Genomic DNA, 13,965 nt, shown 5'->3' with positions numbered 1-13,965 from the left:
CCCTGTCTGCTACACATGACGGCATCTCATAAATTATCACCGCCCCTCCCCCCAGATTCATTAAGTTTTCTTTAACTAATGGTTGTTCTGAGGTTATTTAAAATTATATTTCCAAATATATGGAGTGACACTTCTAGGCCTATGTAAGGACGCGCTATATAAAATTTGAACTTACTGATACTGATTCAGACTTGAAGTTCAAGACACAGAAAATAATTTCTTATATAAAAGAGGATTTTGTAAATTTGGGAGAGGCCGTGTCTGTGTTCGACCTTTCAACAGACTTCATTCAAATGTTCTGTCTTGATTTTTCTGACAGTCATGTTAAAGTCCAAGCTGGCTTTTCTCTTTGTAGTTTTAACTTTCACTTTTTATTTATGGAGGCCATGCTATTGGTTACATACAAATAAAAACATTCTGGTCTTTTTTTTTTTTTTTTTTTTTTTTTTTTTTTTTTTTGGTTTTTCTGGAGACAGGGTTTCTCTGTGTAGCCCTGGCTGTCCTGGAACTCACTCTGTAGACCAGGCTGGCCTCAAACTCAGAAATCCGCCTGCCTCTGCCTCCCAAGTGCTGGGACTAAAGGTGTGTGCCACCACCGCCTGGCCATCCTGGTCCTTTTAATGAATCATTGATATTGTTCTTTTTTCCTATTTTTTTTTTTGTAAACCATTTTTCATTATTTTTCTTGAACTCAGGTGATCTCAACAGCATGGGTTTTTCTTCCCATCCCTCAGCTTCAATCCTTCCATAGCACTGTCTGTCTTTCTCTGTTTTGAGCTGGGGCTGCTCTAGGGACCTCAGGCTAATCTGAAACAACAGCAATTTTATCTCTGCTTCGCCAGGGATATGGTTCCAGACATGTCCCACACCAACCCAGTATTCCATTTAAATAAGAAAAAACTTCCTTTCAACTATAACAGCCAGCCTATTCAATTAGTCACTGGAGTTACTGATACAATTTATGTTGACTATTCTATCACACAATTTCCCACTGGCAAATTCCATGTTCATTGCCTTTGCTTGCTGCCTGATTTTAAAGTTGGGTTGGTTTTTATAGTGCCTTCTCTAAGGATTCCAGCACACGACGGGGTCTCACGTGGCCCAGCTTGGACTTGAATAGCCCTAATTTTCCTGCATCTGCCTGGGCTGGGATTACATGAGTGCACCAATATACTCTCGAGATTTTTATAACCTTTTCCCAGTAAAAAGGTTATTTAATATTTAACCTTAAAAAAGGATAGACTGGTAAATGTTGTTGATAATCTGTTTCAAATTTCCTTGGTATCCGATACACCAGCACTTAGGAAGCTAAGGATTATGAGATCGAGCCTAGCCTGGGCTATGTGAGGCCCAATAGCAAATAAACATTACCTTATGCTTCACATATGGTAACACAACACATTTTTTTTTTTCTGAAGAGTATCCTGGCTTTATTCAAACTTTTTATAGGTTTATGAGCCAATCAAAAAAATGTATATACATTCACACAAAATTGACACTAAACATTTCAAATTTATCTGATATAATAATGAATACATTATTTTATAGCAGTAAGAATTTCTAGCTGTACCTGGTGACAGAGGCCTATAGTCCCAGCTATCTGAAAGGCTAATTTAAGGGGATCATGAGTTCAAGGCCTGCCTAGGCAGTCTAGCCAAGACTCCGTCTCAGAATAAAGCGGGCTGGGGTAAAGCTCAGGGGTTGAACCATGCTGGGCACACTCGGGGCTCTGCGTTCAAGCCCTGAGTGTGGTGGCACACTCCTAATCCCAGCACTCAGTGGGTTAAAGCAGGAAGATTGCCACAAGTTTAAGAAAGACCCTGTCTTGAAATAAAACCCATCCAAATCAGCTGAAGAGGCATACTTCTGCCCGAGAATGTCCTCCTTCCCCTTCACACGGATGGTTGTGTCTGTGTCTTTCACATCTCTCCTTAGGCCCTGGAAAATCTAGTCTACGGATCAGATGGTTTAGAAAAAGCTTTTAAAGTCTGGTTATCTATTTTATTGATGGTTTTTAGAAACTTCTTTAAATTCATTGATTATTGTATATAATATGTACGTCTGCTGTCAACTCTAGGATTTATTGCTTTTTTTGGGGGGGGGGGGATATTTGATAGCATCTATTCAAATGAACCACGTCAGGTTTTAGTGTGTAGAGCTGTCGTTCTTCTACACCGAAGCAAGCTGTATTTTCAGATTGCATTGTTCATGTGACCAAGAGTCACACTGTTCTTATTCTTGTCCTGTGCAGATCTGACTGTCCTGAGTAGGAAAACACAGTGCCTCTGCTGTGCCAGGCACCCTGATCAGTGAGTCCATGCAGCCTTGCTAGGGTCGACTTTCTGACTCAACTGAAGTCAAAGTAGAAATCTGTTTGTGTTCTGTTCCAATCACTTTCACTCCAGAACTCCTTTTGAAAGCTTTGGCATGGGACAGGAGATGTCATGAATAAAATGGACATGAATGCTCCAAAAATAATAACAAAGACCATCGTATGAGGACAAATCTGAATCCTTTCTGATCGTTGCTCCTGTCTAGCAGCTATGCCAAAGGTCCCATTTACTGATTCATTTCATCCTTAAAATAACCATACTACCAGCTAAAAGGCAGCAATCTGAAGCAGGGCTGAAGTCAACTTAATAAAATACAGTCAGCACTCGATGCATGTGAAACTTGCACACTAACAACATGCACGCCACTGTTCTCTATGTAGTACTGTCTATAGCTACAATTAAATAGAACCCTTTTACTGGGAATAGAATTAGTATTTCTATTCATAATTTAATTTTTATTTTTCCTATGTGAACTAATACTCAATAAACAGTAGGTTATAAAGCAAAAAAAAAAAAAAAGAGAGAGAGAGAGAAAGAAAAAAAAAAGAGAGTGCAGTCATTAGATGGTTCTCTCTGACACACTCTTATTCCATAATGAATAGCTGAGAAAAACGAGGGTTTCCTATTCTGATCAGAGCATAAGCTGCAGGACGTGAAGCACAGTATGAGGTTGTTCCACACGTCTTACTTCTGGGAGGCTTTTCGCAGCAGTCTGGATAGCTGAGGTGTTCCCCACATTTCTGGTTATTAATGTTCATCTTCTGTATGGTTGTGAGGATGCTGAATAAGGGCTTTTCAATAAATAGAGGGCAGAGTTCAAATACACAGGATCTCTCCCACTGTGTGCACTCTCTGGTGCTTCTTTACCTGTAGGAGCCGAGTGAAGGCCTGCCCACACTCCTTACACTCATAGGGCTTCTCACCGGTGTGGATTCTTTGATGTTGCGTGAGGTGGGACCTCTGCCTGAAGGCCTTGCTGCACTGCTGGCACTGGAACGGCTTCTCACCAGTGTGGATCCTCTGGTGCAGAATGAGGGTTTTACAGTCAATAAAAGCCTTCCCACACTCTTTACACTCATAAGGCCTCTCTCCAGTGTGGATTCTCTGATGTCTGTTAAAGTACGAAGGACACGCGAAGGCCTTCCCACACTCCTTACATTCGTAAGGTTTTTCGCCAGTGTGGACTCTCTGGTGTTGGATGAGATGGGCTTTCTGCCTGAAGGCCTTCATACACTCCTGGCACTCATAGGGCTTCTCGTTTGTGTGAGTTCTATAGTGTTTCATGAATGCTGAATGGCAGAGAAAGGCCTTTTCGCAGTAGTTACACTCATAAGGTTTCTCGCCGGTGTGAATCTTTTGGTGGTCATTCAGGTTGGAAGCCCAGGTGAAGGTCTTCCCACATAAGTTACACTCGTAGGGTTTCTCGCCGCTATGGATCCTTTGATGTCTGGTGAGGTTGGCACTCTTGTTAAAGGCCTTCTGACATTTGTGGCATTCGTACGGCTTCTCGTTGGTGTGGGTTCTCTGATGCTGAAAAAACGTGGAGAAGTAGAGGAAGGCCTTCCCACAGTGCTTGCACTCGTAGGGCTTCTCGTCCGTGTGAACTCTCTGGTGCTGGACGAGCAGGGAGCAGTTGGTGAAGGCTTTCCCACACTCCTTACATTCACATGGTTTCTCCCCCGTGTGAAAGCGGTTATGCTGAACAAGGTAAGCGTGCTTCTCAAAGATCTTACCACAGATCTCACACTGGTAGGGCTTCTTGTTGATCTGATATGGGGCGATCTGGAAGTCATAGGCAAATCCTCTGCCGCACCCCTTCAGCTCATCACATCTGTCCCCAGCAAAATCCTGCTGACGTTTCATCTCATCTGTGTAATAGATAAAGGCGCTCTCGTACATTTCATTGAGTTTGTCACTGGTAGGAATTCGCACCTGTTGGGTGATGGATTTCCCTCCTTCCTGTGCAGAGTGTTTCATTTCAGAATGAGTCACCTCACTCACAGCAATGGGTGTAGGCTGAATAAATTCAGTTGATGTCTTTTCCAACGGGGTTGTCACTCCCTGTAAATATTCCTCTGTAGATTCTGGTTTTGTCTCAAGGAGTCCCTTGCATTTCCAATCATCTCCAAAGCAAGATTCCTCAAAGCAAGAACTACCGACTCTTTCTACTATTTTCCATTTTAATGATCCCTTTCCAAAGACGCCATTCTTTAGAGACAAATTCTTAGCTTCATTTACAGACAGCAAATCTGAAAGAAAGTAAGTACTTTAGTGCTAGACTACATGAAACATTTACAACAGACCAATGATGTGTCTTCTCATTTTTCAATATGTATCTGTGTTCTCCCTGCATATTTATCTGTGCACCACGTGCAGTCATCCTTCCTCACCTGGATACCATCCTGCTTGCTCCACTATCCAGGGTTCTTTGCCTTGCTCCAGCAGTGAAATTACTGATGGCTTAGAAATGGCAAGTCCTACTCAAAGAAAGAGAACAGTAAAAACAAACACAGAGACAAGCCACAACAGCAAAAGACATTCATTACAGAACTAACTGAACCTAAAACAAATTGCAGATTCTCAGAATGATTGTGATTTTTAAATAAATAAATAAATAAATAAATAAATAAACAAACAAATAAGCAAGCAAGCCACCATTTAGCAAGCACCTTAGTAAATAATTGTTGTTTGCAGGAATCACTGGTAAAAATGAAAAGAAGCAGAATCTTCTCTTGGGAAAGTATGTGTCAGAGTGTAGCAAAGGGCTTCAAAGGCAGCTGTTTACTAGCTGTGCTGAGGTGACTATGGGAATGGAAAAGGCTCAGCAGTTCGAGGCTGCATGTGATAGACTAATCTCCCCGCAGGCCTTCATTCCTATCCCTTACCGAGAGGTACAGATGAACTTACCCAGGGACACAAAGTTGTTGTAGTTCTCCAGCATCACATCTCTGTATAGCGACCTCTGATCAGGGCCCAGGCAATCCCACTCCTCCTTACAGAACTCCACAGCCACATCCCTAAACACCACCAACTCCTGAAATGAAAGCATGAGGTAACACACACAGCAGGGAAGGAAATGACTTCAGAGAAATGTTAAGACTCCTTTTTCAGAGAGTGCCAGGGCAAGGCACTTCCCAGCACCAGGGAAGCTGAACATTGCAAAGAAGCGGCCTTTGGCCCCTGAGAAAGCATTTCTGAGGCCTTGAATGTCCAGCCTGTTGAGGTGGGTTTTTTGGTTGTTGTTGTTTGTTTTAGTTTTTTATTGTATGCCTGAGACCTTGGCCCGTCCCAGTTTGACATCTAGGAGGCTGAAGAGTCAGTTACATAAATGAGATATAGCCAAGGAGGTACTCCCAACAAAAACTTCAGTGGAAAAGGCACACGCCAAGTGTCCCTTGTTGGCTACACTCCCAACATGCTGTCTCACATCAGGGCTGGGAGAATCAAGCCTGTGTCTACTCTCCCACCAGGATGATACAAATGCAGAGTCTAGATTTTGTCCTTGGCAAATTTTTCTTTCCTAATTTGCCTTCTTTGGGATTAAATTCCCAAGCTTGTGGATAACTGCTTCTCTCCATCCTGCACATTCAACCAAAGAATCACTCCAGTCTAGCTACACTGGGGAGGACAGCTAGAAATTCGGGGCTAGCCTGGGGTCTTAGTTAGGGCTAATGCTACTGTAGAGTAATTTATCTTGTGCACTTGAACCTTGGATTCCCAGCTGCTAGTCAACTGGACCTTTAAGAATTCTTAGTTGTGGGCTGGCGAGATGGCTCAGCAGGTAAGAGCACTGACTGTTCTTCCAAAGGTTCTGAGTTCGGATCCCAGCAACCACATGGTGGCTCACAACCACCTGTAATGAGATCTGACGCCCTCTTCTGGTGCGTCTGAAGACAGCTACAGTGAATTACGCTGGAGCGAGCCAGAGCGAGCCAGAGCGAGTGGGGCCGGCAGAGGTCCTGAATTCAATTCCCAGCAGCCACACACATGATAGCTCGTGGACATCTGTACAACCATAAGTAAATAAAATAAAAAAAAATAAAATAAAAAAAGAATTCTTAGTTGTTAAAACTGCTTGACCTTATGACCTTCAGTGTTGGTTGCCTCTCAGATTTCTGGGAACAGGATAGTTTATAAAAAAGCCCACTCAGGGAGAGAAAAAGGGGATGGGGCTAGCAGAGTGAGAAGAGAATTGGTGGAGGAGATGTTAGGAGCTGAGCAGATTGGCTAGAACAGTCATACTTTGCATCTGTTAGTACTGGGAGAATGGGGAGAAGAGACTGTTGGGGAACTGAAGGAGGAACAGCTGAGAAAAACATCTGAAGAAGCTGGGCAGGAAAACCGGGAGGAGGGCAGACAGGGAGTTAAGAGACTTGGTTACTGTTCTAAAATAGCTAGCCACTCGACATATTACTGTGATGAAACATCAAAACCAAAGCAACTTGGGAAGGAAGGTGTGTGTTCCCCTGGTGCTTCTAGGTGGCTGTCCATCCCCGAGGGAAGTCAGGGCAGGAGCTCATACAAACACCACGGAAGGGCGATGCCTATTGGCTGGCTTCCCAGGGCCTGCTCAGCCTCCTTTCTTGTAGAACCCAGGACTACCAGCCCAGAGATGGCCTTATCCACAGTGGGCTGGGCCCTCCCCCACTGATCACTTATGGAGGCATTTTCTCAGCTGAGGTTCCCTCCTTTCTGATGAGTCCATCTTGTGCCAAATTGGCATAAACACTAACCAGGTCGCCTGGGCTACACAACTGACACTCAATCTCAAGTAAGAAAAACAAGAGCAAATTCAAACCCACAGAGGAGCTACTGCAGTCACTGCACTGGGGCCCTTAGAGAAGCTCAGAGCTAGAGAATGTCATTGTCTGGGCACAATGACAGCAGCTGCCCGGAAGGATCACGCCATTTGTTGCTGAGGCCACCTGTTTTCCGAACTTGACACGCTCAAGCAGAAGCACTTTGGTTCTGATTAAAATAGTAATAGGGAGAAATAAAATAGTAATGGGCATACCCCTGGGGAGAAGAGATACAGAGGCATTTAGAAAATAAAAAAGCACTGCTCATAAAAGAGCTTAAAAGCAAGATGAACAGCTGACCCCTGCTCCCTCTGGCATCCGTCCCCTCTGCCCTGGGTTACAGGCACGCCTCTGCAAGCAGGCGTGAGGATCGGTCAAGGCCATGCCAGCAATGCCTGCTGAGGCTACCTCCCTCCTCCCAAAGTTGGAGCACAAAAGTTAAGGTGTGCTCCAGGACAGTTAAGCACGTTTTTGTTCATGGCTCCGAGGTAGAAAACCTTGGGCAAGGATTTAAAGTTCAGAAAGGTTCACTTTTGAAAGTCGATCGAGAGACTCTTTGAGGTCAGGGCACAGCAACAACGGCAGCCTGGTTATTACTAGCTGGCGTGCCTTTCTTGATAAAGCTGAGGTGGTGATTAAGGGCGGTGATTAATTTCTTGTAGCCATCTATGCCCTCGGCTTTCTGATTCTATGATTTAGTAAAAAATTTTAATGAGTAGGTGTGCACCTTGAGGGCGTAGGAAAAAATTAAAGTAGAATGATTGTTTTTTATATAAAAGTTTAGATTTGTGATTAAGGTTTTATATAAGATTACTTTTTGAGATAAATAATAAAAATGATCCAGCCTTTCTTTGCAACCACAAAATGCAGCTTGCCAGTAAGAGAACTGGCTGAGAATACCTTGCTTGCTTACACGTTGTTGATCTATAACAAGCTGCTTAGACATGAGTGTATGTGGGTCCTTAGGGATCAATTGGTTTTCACCTGTAATATGTAAAATGTTTAATTGTGTAAAAGTATTGGGAAGCAGGCTGGCTTTTCACTTGTACTCACTGTAACCATTCATTTGAAGAAAAATAGAATGTAGCCACATTGTAACTTATACATTGCTTCTAAGATTTTGCTGGGGGACATAAGCTTAGAAGAAAAACTCTTGAGGCCTACCCTCCCCCTACCCCAGCATAGCTGTGGCCATTTTGTTCCATGCCTACCAGCTATTTCATATTGCTGCTGTAACATGCCTGCCAGTCATTGACATAGAAAAAATAGCTTGACTCAGAGCAGGGTCATGCTGACCATACACCCTATTATGTCTGTTAAATCTTAAAAAAATTCATAACTATAGGCTTTACTTTGGACCCATCAAATTAAAGGTCAATATGAATTGTTATGCATAAATTGGCTTCAGTCAGCGCCAACCATCGGGCAGCACTTCCAGCACTTGCGTTTGAACTCATTGTGGTTTTTGTGGTTTTAGCCTTTATAAGCTGACATTGAAAAGTGTTTGGGGTCATAGCCTCAGCCCCCAAATTCTGAGCAATGGCCCTGGTCAGTCAGTCTTAGGGTGTCCATTCAATAAGCCATCCCTGTCTGACTGAGATCAGTGATTGTGCAGTTTGTGGGGTGGCTCCTGGACCCCACCAGAAATAAAGTAAGAGAACCTGTCTGAACTATCAAAAGATTCCTATGTCTATGTGTTCTGCCAACTTCACCCCTCCTCTTCAGACCCTGATATGTGGAACGAAGTTGGCCCTCAATAAGTTGCACGTATCAATTTAGTCAAAACTAATCTAAAGTAAATGCTATTATTTCCTCCACTTTCAGATAATGAAACTGAGGAATAGGAAAATGAAGTAAATTTATGAACACTTTGGTACTGGGGTTCCTTACATGGCCTGGAAGATGCTTGCATAAAAAAAGAAAAAACCGTGACTAGAAAGAGATGGTCAGTGGTTAAGAGCACTGGTTGTTCTTCCAAAGGACCAGGATTCAATTCCCAGTACCCACATGGCAGCTCACAACTTTCTATAACTCCAATTCTAGGGGATTGGACACTCTCTTACCAATGCACATAAAATAAAATTAAAAATTATTTAAAAAGAAAAACCAGACAGTCCCTTATAGTTCACATATACTGGAGAAAGAATTATTCTGGCAAAGCTCAAACCTTCCATAATTACCATGACTATGGGGGTACAGCAACCAGAAGAAAATTCACCTCACCTTAAACACAGTGTTGACATCCACGACGGCCATGCTTCTCAGCTCTTCTCAGCACTTTGGAAAAACTGCAGAATGGAAGAAGGAAAGTGGAATTGGGAAAAACTAGGTCACGCATCCCATGACCTGTTTTTCCCATACCCCAGGTCTGCATGTACAGATGAATGCTGAGGTGCATTTCCTAGTCATGTGATAAGAAAGCCTGTAGGAGTTCAAGGCCAGCAGGGTATACACATAGAGAGTTCTGGGTTAGCCAGGGTTGCTACATAGTGAGACTCTACCCCAAACATACACACGCGCACACATATACACGTGCACACACACACACACACACACACACACACACACATGCACACACACATGCACACACACACATACACACACATACACTCACACACACATGCACGCGTACACACACATGCACGCGTACACACACACGCGCACACACATGCACACACATACACGCACACACACATGCACACACACACATACACACACATGCACGCGCACACACACACACACACACACACACACACACACACACACACACCAATAAGGACAACTGAAATGCTCCTGAGAGATACTCACAAGGATTATGACAGACTCTCATTCGTTTAGTTTGTAAGGCCTGCGACCCACCCAGGAAGTTCCCTCCCTACCTCATTAATAGGGTAAGGAATAAATCTTTTTCATATCCCCTTACCGCAAAGATAGAACCCACCAGCTACAGGATTAAGGTTCCCAAGGACAAACTTGCCATTCATCTGTAAGCATACACAGCAAAATCTTCTTATAAACATAAAAAATTTTTTCTTCATTTTAAAAAATGGTGTCTTACAAAGTACACCAGGCTAGTCTCAAATTCAAAGATCCACTTGCCTCTGTCTCCCAAGTAGTGGAATTTGAAATGTGTGCTATACGCCTGGCTTTTTTCTTTTCTTTTCCCTTCTTTTCTTTTCTTTTCTTTTCCTCTCCTCTCCTCTTCTCTTTTTCTCTCTTTCTTTTGGTTAGGGTCTCACCCTGTAGCTCTGGCTGTCCTGGAACACACTTTTTAGACCAGGTTTAGCCTCAAACTCACAAAGATCTGTCTGCCTCTCTGCTTGCTGAGTGCTGGGATTAAAGGTGTGCACCACCATGACCAGCCTTTAATTTTTTAAAAATGCTATGTCCACAATTGATGCCCTAGGCCCCTTCAAGAACCCAGCAAAATGCCTGCTCTTTTTTTCCCCCTGCAGGTAGCCTGAGCTTCTCTAAACAAGTGGCTCTCATTCCCTTTTCTTCAACCCCCTTCTCCCCCAATAAAACTTTGGCTGAGAGTTTATGCTCAGAATTGTTTTTGATGCTGGGCGGTGGTGGCGCACGCTTTTAATCCCAGCACTTGGGAAGCAGAGGCAGACATATTTCTGAGTTCGAGGCCAGTCTGGTCTACAGAGTGAGTACCAGGACAGCCAGGGCTACACAGAGAAACCCTGTCTCAGAAAAACAAACAAAAAACAAAAACAAAAACAAACCAGATTGTTTTTGAAAGAGATTTACTTATTTTATATTTATGGGTGCTTCACCTGCACGTGTGTCTGTGTACCATGTGTACGCCTGGTGGCCTGAGAGGCCCTGAGGAGGGAACTGTATCCACTGGAACTGGAGTTATGGATGGCTATGAGCAGCTGTGTGGGTGCTAGGAACTGAAACCACACTCTCTGGAAGAGTAGCCAGGGCTCTTAATCACAGAGCCATCTGTCCAGACGCTGTAAGCAGAGTTTCTGTTTCCACAATTGCTACAATCTTTCAGGAGACGTGGAGAGCTGAGACCTAGGTGGGCTTCTCCCCAGAGTGCCCAAAGGAAGCCCAGGAAATCCCTGCTCCTGCTGACTCTTCCTGACATGGGGCTCCCCCTCCACATCTAAGACCGGCCAAGGGCTTCTCATGGAGCTCGGTAGCAGAAATCTTGCCTGTCGCTGAAAGGCTCAGGCTCAGTCCAGCAATACAGAAAAATAACATAAGAAATAAAATGGACTTCTGTCCAAAGATCAAAGAGGTGCCACCGGGCTACTCTTCAGCATTACCATCATCAACAGGTTCAATAATTCTCAAAATCTCCACATCCACCCCTCCATCTCGCCCCAGGATTAATCATCCCCCAATTCTATCTCATCCCACACTCCCTTTTACTAGGACAGTAGGAAGGGTTCCTCATGTCACGAGGAAAGGCTTTTCTGTGGATTCCTCCACCCCAAGCAAACTAAAACAAACAAACAAACCAAAAAACAGGAACTTGATCCCTCTGGAAACCATAAACAAAAATCAAAGTACATTTCAGGAACTTCAAATAATTTCTGCAGGAACTGGTCAGGTTCAGTATTAAAGTCCATTTTAGTCCAGTTAAGCTGCTATAACAAAATATCAGAGACCAGGTAGCTTATAAATAACAAATTTATTTCTCAGTTGTGGTGGCGGAGCAGTCTATCTCAGCACTGACAGATTTGTTGTCTAGTGAAAACCGATTTCCCTGTCTACAGATGGAGTCTCTGTACTGCACTCTCACCTAGAGAAGGAGGCACTTCTTCTGGATCTCCGGGGATCCAGGGCACTACTCCCATGTAATTACCTTCAAAAAGCCCCACCTTCTAAATCCACCATACAGAGGACTAGATTTGTAACTATAAACTGGACAGGGTGAAGACGGGGTACAATGAGACGCAGCGTGCTCACTATGTCTGTTTCCTGACGTAAAAGCCTGGAGCTGAGGAAGTTGTCTTTTTAGAACCTGAAGTAGATCACCCAGAATCATGAACTTCAAAATTCTGATTTCTCTAACGGTAGTCAACAGAGACTAACAGATTTTCTAAGAGTTCCCTAAACAAGGCTAAATGACTTCTTGGAGAGTGTGAAGCAAAAGTAGGAATCTCACAGTAATTAAGTTTTTTCAAATACAATTTCTACACACTCATACATTTCTGATACAGGATTTCACTATGTGGCTCCCGGTAGCACGGAACTCACTATGTTCAGACGGTTGTCCTCAAAGTCACTGACTTCCAGTTTCCGCAACTCGAGTGCTGAAATTATAGATGTGGGTCATCATATCTAACTCCTAACTACAGTTAAAAGTCACGCTGATTGGTAAACTGATCTATCTTGAGCACAGAAAACCTTATCGTCTCTACTATTTAGCTTTTTTCCCCCAATTTTTCAAGCAAACTTGACATAAAAGGTGTGCCTTACGCCCCGCACTCGACTTTGCGTTGCAAGACTAGAGGATCTGGTAACCACCTACTACCAATGTTCTGAAGACTTCACGCACGCTCTCTCTCTCTCACCCTCCTGTACAACCCACATCCTCCAAAAACCTTTTCGCCCATGCAGTCACACTCCCGCCACCTTAGTCCCTGCGGAGGAGACCTCTTCAAGCCTCCAGCGCCATCCCGGAAACCGGGTGGGTCCCCTAGAGCCGGCCTGCAGCCAGAGACCAACAAATACAGGCCTTAAGGCCCCATACACAAAGTACTTAAAACCAAGGGCAGACTCACCTCAAAAGTACAAACTGCGACCTCACGGCTTCGAACTCGGACGACCTGCGAATACCAACTAGGACAGTACCGGGATAGGTCGGGCAGGGCACTGAGATGATCCGGAACAACCTCTCTCCAGCCACTTCCGCCATGTGGCTGAGGTTTTATAGTGGACTACATTTCCCAGAAGGCGGTGCTGCTCCAGAGTCCGCAGGAGAGTTCAAAGTGCGAGAGAGGAAGTAGAGATGTGTTGTTGGAACTATATAGAACGTACGGTTAGTCTTCTAAAGGGGGAATTTCTCAAGGATCCAAGGCTTGAAGCCTCTGAAACTTAAGCAGTTATGGCTCTGCTATTGGGTGGATCTTTACTCCAGTTACAGAAGTGAAGAACCCGAGCAACTGACCCAGCCCAGGACTACATTTCCCAGAAGCCATCCCAGACCGCGTTCTCATTAAAGAACTCCTCCGACGTACGAGAGCTCTTAAGAGCTCTCCAGTGTAGTGTCCCAAGGCCCCTGGAGCAAGGAGACAAGGGTGTTAGGACTGGGAATGACTGGATAGGGCAAAGATCGCCCTATCTTTACTGGAACATTTAATCTACTTACACTTGATAGCCACTAATTTAAGTGTGCTCCATTAGCCTGGGCTGAGCATTGCATGTTTGTAATCCCAGCACTCAGGTGGCAGAGGCGGGAGAATCAGGAATTTTAATGCCAACCTCGGTTATAGAACAAGTTTGAAGCCAAGGTTACCTAACAACCTGTGTCCAAAAAGGAAAACAAATAGAGAGATGGTTCAGCGCTTAAGAGCACTGTTTATTCGCCTCCGAGCACTTATGTTGGACCAATCATGAACATTTATGTTGGATTAAATTTTATGGAATTCCTTTTTTTTTTTTCTTTAGATATTGTCTCACTAATATAATGAGAATTCAATGTCGATCATACTGGCCTCAAACTCTGAGAAGCCCATGTCTCTGCCTCTTGTTTGCTGTGTATAAAAGCAGCATCACCGTGCCTCAAGTCTTGGTGGATTTTATTGGTTGATTTTGTTGTTGTGGAAGCAGAATCTTATTAGGTGGACCGTCTCCGGGAAAAGAGAGGG

The 13,965-nt window shown here is 43.9% G+C and overlaps 1 protein-coding gene across 2 annotated transcripts; it reads right to left on the bottom strand.

Moving 5' to 3' along the window:
• Nucleotides 1-1,401: 1,401 nt before the first annotated feature.
• Nucleotides 1,402-13,098, bottom strand: LOC116101954 (zinc finger protein 383-like). 2 transcript variants are annotated; one of them, XM_031386030.1, is made up of 6 exons: nucleotides 12,880-13,098; nucleotides 12,353-12,408; nucleotides 9,356-9,420; nucleotides 5,241-5,367; nucleotides 4,724-4,810; nucleotides 1,402-4,582 (listed from the first exon to the last, which is right to left on the bottom strand). In XM_031386030.1, exons 3-6 carry the CDS (start codon nucleotides 9,386-9,388, stop codon nucleotides 3,150-3,152), a joined length of 1,680 nt encoding a protein of 559 aa, XP_031241890.1. In that variant the 5' UTR covers nucleotides 9,389-9,420; nucleotides 12,353-12,408; nucleotides 12,880-13,098; the 3' UTR covers nucleotides 1,402-3,149. The 2 variants fall into 2 exon arrangements, with proteins under 2 accessions (XP_031241890.1, XP_031241889.1); XM_031386029.1 differs by lacking the exon at nucleotides 12,353-12,408.
• Between the last annotated feature and the right edge of the window lie 867 nt (nucleotides 13,099-13,965).

This window comes from Mastomys coucha, unplaced genomic scaffold (genome assembly GCF_008632895.1).
Source record: "Mastomys coucha isolate ucsf_1 unplaced genomic scaffold, UCSF_Mcou_1 pScaffold21, whole genome shotgun sequence".
In the NCBI taxonomy this organism is placed as follows: Eukaryota; Metazoa; Chordata; class Mammalia; order Rodentia; family Muridae; genus Mastomys; species Mastomys coucha.
Note: the sequence above shows the minus strand (reverse complement) of the source record. Positions and strands in the feature narration are given on the sequence as shown.